Genomic DNA, 6,028 nt, shown 5'->3' with positions numbered 1-6,028 from the left:
AGATTTTTTTAAACTTTAAAGAGAGAGATTCAGGTGTAAATTTAATCTAGAAGATTTTTTTTTTTCCAAACAGTCCAAACAAGTTCACAGACATGGTGCAAGATTAACTTCTAGAATTCTCAAGTGAGATTCAATGTCCAGGGTACACAGGTGTGCCATGTACCTTGGCTACCATTCACTGAGCATGTATTGTGTGCCTGCCACACACTAGATTTACATGCATTATTTTATTTAATACTCACAGAAATTCTATGAGATAGGTACATAATTGTCCTTGTTTTACAGATTAGGAAACTAAAGATCTAAGAAGGTAAGTATTGCCTAAGCTCACAAAGATGGCAAGGGATGGAGCCGAATTTCAGATGCAGGTCAGCCTAACTCAGGAGCTGGAGCTCTTAATGGTTTTGTAGCACTCTCTCTCTAGACTTATTGTACTTACAATTCACTATACTTGCTTTGTGCTTTACTTGGTAAATGCCTCAGCTTTGACTTTTAACAAGGCGAAAAAGAGGAGACAAGGGAAGTGGCAAAAGAAACCGCTATACATTTAGGTTTGTAATTAGGAATAAGCAAAAATCAAGAGAAAATTACACATGTTAAATTACTGAAAAATAACTGTAAGTGTTCATCTGAAGAGAATATTTAGGTTTTTAAAAAAGGGATTACCTAGCAACAAGCAAGGGGAGTACCCATGCATGGACTGGGGGGATCGCTTAACACAGATATATATTAGGGAAAGTCAAAAGTGCATAAAATATTAAAGCCTTAATAAACATAATAATCTATCAACATCCGAACTTGGAAATCATATTTTTATCTATATTGCAAATATAATTAGGCAATAGATTCACTGAAAACACTTAATAGCCACAACTAACACAAAATTAAGAATGTTATACACAGACTTGATGCTAACTATATGTCAAATCTTCAGAACTTCTAATTAGAACCGTTTTTATTAGCCTTGTCTTGAGACATCTAAAATAATCAAACATGCTTAGAAAAGATACTGCAATTCACCTGCTGTGCGGTTTCAATTCTTTCTTCTTCCATTCCTAAGGAAGTAAAACCCTTCAAGAGAATGTCTTCTGTAGATTCAGGCACTATTGAATTCAGTTCAGCAGGCAGCAACTGAGGGGGTAAACTGCACGAGTCTTCAACTGGGAGCTTGAAAAAGAGAGCCACAAAGATACTTAAAAACCTGAAAATTCTCTGAACTTAATTCAAGACTGGGTTTCCATCTCAGTTGTTTTGAAAGAGGAAGAAATGTTTTCCATTAAATCATATGAAGTTAATAAATAACATATAATACTAACAGTTTTAACTAGACTCTCTCTATGTTAAATGCTAGTCTCAAATAGCAAACATGGCTAAGTGGGGTGGCGTGTACCTATAACCCCAGCTACTCAGGAAGCTGAGGTGGGCGGACTGCTTGAGCCCAGGAGTTCAAGACCGGCCTGGGCAATACAGTGAGAACTCATCTCAAAAAAAAAAAAAAAGAAAAAAAGAGGAAAACATGATACAGAACTCCCACCATTCATAAGGTATGATTTTTGAGTTAGCTTTCTAAGAGGGGTGGTGAATCTATGCTAACTCACACACACATTTGTCACTTGAAGCCCTTGTGAACTACCACCAAAGAGAAAACCTGTGTATTGTTGAAAGTAGCTTGCCCTTACCAGTATCTAACACAAAGGCCTGACCAACCAACAGGGTTAACAAATCACAGCCAAAAATTAACAACCAATAAAGAAACATTACCTCCTCCTACCATTTCCACTCACTGGCACACTTCTTCCATACCTTACTGAGAAATTTTGAAATTACAACTGAATAGGAAGAATTTCAGAGTCTCTGATCAGTTTTAGAAGAAACCCGTGGACAAGGCCTCACTCTGACACCATTAGAACTACAGTACTTTCTAGTTCTCCACTACTAAAGATAGCCCAGGTGTTAATTTAACTACAGTCTACAGACAAGCTGTTTTTAGACCTAAAAAAAAGGTGAAGTAGATGCTGGGGAAAGTAAAAGGCCCTAATTGTTTAGGTTCAAGTCCAGCCTTTAGCCCTTAGTTCAAGACATTCAAGGTCCACCAATATAAGACATGATCCAAGGCCTTAGGAAGTTACTTCCCTGTCTATTTTTCTAAATATAAGTTTCATCTGAGGATAGCATTTTATCTTCAAAGCTAAAATAAACTAGATGCAAAATGTACCACCACTAATTTCGAAACAATCCTTTAAATATAGGTTTTTTTGTGAATGGGTTCAAATGGGGCTATACTTATGACATGGGAGAGTACATTACAATGCAGTGTGGTTAGAATCCTGCTTATAAGCTGCACAACATTGGACAAATTACTTAATGCTTCTAATACCCAATTTCTTCTCTTATCTGATACAGATCCAGTATTTGTATCATAAGGCTACTGTGAAGAGTAAAGAAGAAAACACAGGTGTGGGGAAATCAGGGTCTTGGAATGCTGGGTAGTTGCATACAAAGTGTTCGGGAAGGTTCTTGATCTGGTTTCTCCCCACAAATGAATCTGACTCAAGAGTCAGGAGGGTCCTGGGTGTAGGTACATGTGTCTTACTACTATTATTATTTGTTTATGTCAACTCTTCTTGAATGGTAACATAATCCCTGAGTATAAAAGGACTGTGGCCCAGCAAGAATTAAGTTTCTCAAATCCAGTGAGAATTTACCTTGAGTCTAAAGTGTCAACAGCAACTGTGTGCTGCCACCAGCAGTTCTGGAGGACACAAGAAGCTGTGCTGAGCCACATCTGCACCTGCTCTGTGGAACCACCCCAATTACCAACAATGAGCTATCTCCTCGGGGAGAAAAGGCAGCCCACCCAAGACGAGGCTGCATGTATAGCACTTAGCATAAGATCTGCCACAGGGTAAATACTCAATAAATTTGAGCTGCTGCTATTACTCAGTATATTATTATTATTCCTATTTATTAGCAGCAACACAATAAGTAAATTTATAAACCTGAATCTATACTGCTTCTTGGAAACAGAATAGTCACTAAACTATCTTTACAAAATCATATTTTATTAGTAGTAAAATTTAGTTCTATGGCAGACGGGAGGCTCAGATTTGAAAAATATGCTGGAAAACACGTGAATGCTAAGCTAGGATAAAAAAGGTTGGGAAAAGAGTTGCTTGTACCCTAACAATAAGAAAAAGTCAAATAATCTACAAAATCATAACTGTTCTTGAATCTATCAGAGCTGAGGTTGTAGAGTAATCAAGTGGCTTAAAATCTGGGAAAAGACGGGCACCTCCAGGGAGAGACAAGCTGCAAGCACCAGCCCACCTGCATCGGGAAAAAAGAGATGACAAACACCATAAAATTTTTCAGCCCAATTGCTAAGGGCTAAGGGTGAGTAAAGGTTGAGTACCCCTAATCCAAAAATCCAAAATCCAAAATGCTCTGAAATTCACCACTTTTTGAGCACTAACATGATACTCAAAGGAAAGGCTCACTGGAGTATCTAGGATTTTGGATTTTCAAATTAGGGATGCTCAACCAGTAAACAAATATTCCAAAAGCCCAAATCCGAAACCAAAAACAGTTCTCCCAAGCAATTCAGAAAAGGGATACGCAAGCTTTGTACGGAGCACCTGGAAGCCACTGACACAAAGAAAGTTCACACCCACTCACTTGGTCTGCCCCACAGACCTCCACCAGACGCTCATGAGTAAGAATGGGAACAAGGTGGTGCAGGCCGGGAGAGGGGAGTGGCTGCTACTGTGTGGGGAAAGTGGGACACAAAGCCTCACCTGAACCCTTCTCCCCAGTGGAACAAAAGCCTGAAACAAAAGGGCAGCAAGTTCTGTCAACCCTAGGACACAGAGGAAGACTCTACTACAGCTGGGGAAAGGGAAATTGTATACACAAGGAGTGCAATGCGCACCACCCGAGGGATGGACATATTTGAAACTCGGACTTGGCGGGGGGACCAAGGGCAACATATGTAACCTAAACATCTGTACCCCCATAATATGCTGAAATAAAAGGAAAAAAAAAAAAACATTACCTCTGGGGGACAGGCAAGAAACCATCCAGGGCCCAGAACATTAGAGGTCTCCTACAGCTAGAGGAGAGACAGAATCAGTGAGAAAACCCACGGACAAGGGGCCTGCCTAAGACTGAGGCCTGACCTGGGTGACAGAAAACTCCTACCTACAACTACCAGTCTATAAAGCACCAGCAACCTACTTCTGAGGGAGAGGACAAAAGCAAAAAGAGCGACACTCTCTGAGGCACAAGCACACAACATACCGAAAGCTGAGGGTAGAGGAAGACTGTTAAGAAAATCCTGTAGCAACTCATTTCCCCAACCTAGGCAAAAGGCTATGCTAGAGAAACTTGAAGCCAGTGGTAAACAAAGATAACCAGAGCAACAACAAAACCTAAAGCCAGCTCAATTCCTGACTAGACTGACTCAACCTCCCACACTAATACCTAACAAAAAAAGAAGTGTGCCCTTTCCAGGCAATAATATTATGCCCCTCCTTCTCTACTGTCCTGCACACAATGTTCAGCATTCAATAAAAAGCAAGAAAAAACTACTCACTGTCAAGAGACAAAGCAATCAACAGAGCCAGACTCAAATGACCTGGATATCGGATCTATCAGACAAAGAACTTAAAATAACCATGATTAATATGTAAAAGGCCTGGTGTAATATCTAGATAAGAGGTATGAACACATATAGAATGTCAGCAAAAAAATGAAAACCGTAAGTGTCAAATGGAAATACTAGAAATAAAAATCACGGTAACAGAGATGAAGAACACTTGCAATGGGTTCATCAGTGCACTCAACACAGCTAAGGAAAGAATCAGTGAACTTGAAGTTGAGTCAATAAAAATCACCAAAAATGAAACATAAAGAGAAAACACAGTGAAAAAAAAAACTGAACATAGCATCCAAGAATTGTGGGATGGTGTCAAATTACATATGTGTAATTGGCATTCCAAAAGAAGGAGAGCAAGATAGAACACGGTAAAAGAAATATCTGAAGATATAATAGTTGAGAATTTTCCAAAAATAATGAAAGATATGAAACTACAATTCTAAGAAGCTCAGAGAACCCCACACAGAACACACACACACACACACACCTCTATACACATCATATTCGAACTCCCAAAAATCAAAGATAAAATCTTAAAGGCAGCCAGAGGGAAAAGACACATACAGAGGAATGAAGATAAGAATTACAGCAACCTCTCATCAGAAATTATGCAAGCCAGAAGACAGTGTAGTGACATCTTTAAAATGTCAAAAGGAAAACATTCAACCCAGAATTCTATACTTAGTAAAAATATCTTTCTTAAATGGAGAAATCAAAACTGTTTAAACAACCAAAAGCTGAAAGAATTCATTACCAGTAGACCTGTACTACAAGAAATGTTAAAGTTCTTCAGACAGATGAAATATAATACCAGATAGAAACATGAATCTACCAAAAAAACCTAGAGCTCCAAAAATGGTTAAAATGAAGGTAAGTATGACAGCTTTCTTTTTTAATCACTCAAAAAAAAATGTCAAAAGCAAAAATAGTAGCAATGTATTGTGGGTTTATAACATATATAAAAATAAAATGTGTGAAACAATAGCACAAAAGAGAGAAAGGAAGAAATAGAAGTATTCTGTTATAAGGTTCTTACACTATACATGAAGTGGTATAGTATTTAAAGGTAAACTGTGACTAATGAAAGTAGTACAGATGCTCCTCAACTACAATGGGGTTGTGTCCCAATAAACCCATGGTAAGTTGAAAATGTCCTAAGTCAAAAAATGTGTAGCTGAGTGGGAGCTGTGACTCACTACTACCGTCCAGCATTGCAAGAGAAGTACACTTTCTACTGAATGAACACATGTTGCTTTCACATCATGGGAAAGTCAAAAAACCTAAGTCAAACAATCGTTACGTCAGACGCTGGCTGTACGTTGTAAATCCTAAGGCAAACACACAGAGAACCTGGGAAACTTCAGTCCTTGAATA

The 6,028-nt window shown here is 38.5% G+C and overlaps 1 protein-coding gene across 1 annotated transcript in view; it reads right to left on the bottom strand.

Moving 5' to 3' along the window:
* Positions 1-6,028, bottom strand: part of COG3 (component of oligomeric golgi complex 3) — an 85,874-nt gene that overhangs the window by 73,612 nt on the left and 6,234 nt on the right. Inside the window, 1 exon segment of the mRNA XM_012648293.1 lies at positions 938-1,167. Within this exon segment, the coding sequence (XP_012503747.1) occupies positions 938-1,167 (230 nt within the window).

This window comes from Propithecus coquereli, unplaced genomic scaffold (genome assembly GCF_000956105.1).
Source record: "Propithecus coquereli isolate 6110/MARCELLA unplaced genomic scaffold, Pcoq_1.0 Scaffold11, whole genome shotgun sequence".
NCBI lineage: Eukaryota > Metazoa > Chordata > Mammalia > Primates > Indriidae > Propithecus > Propithecus coquereli.
Note: the sequence above shows the minus strand (reverse complement) of the source record. Positions and strands in the feature narration are given on the sequence as shown.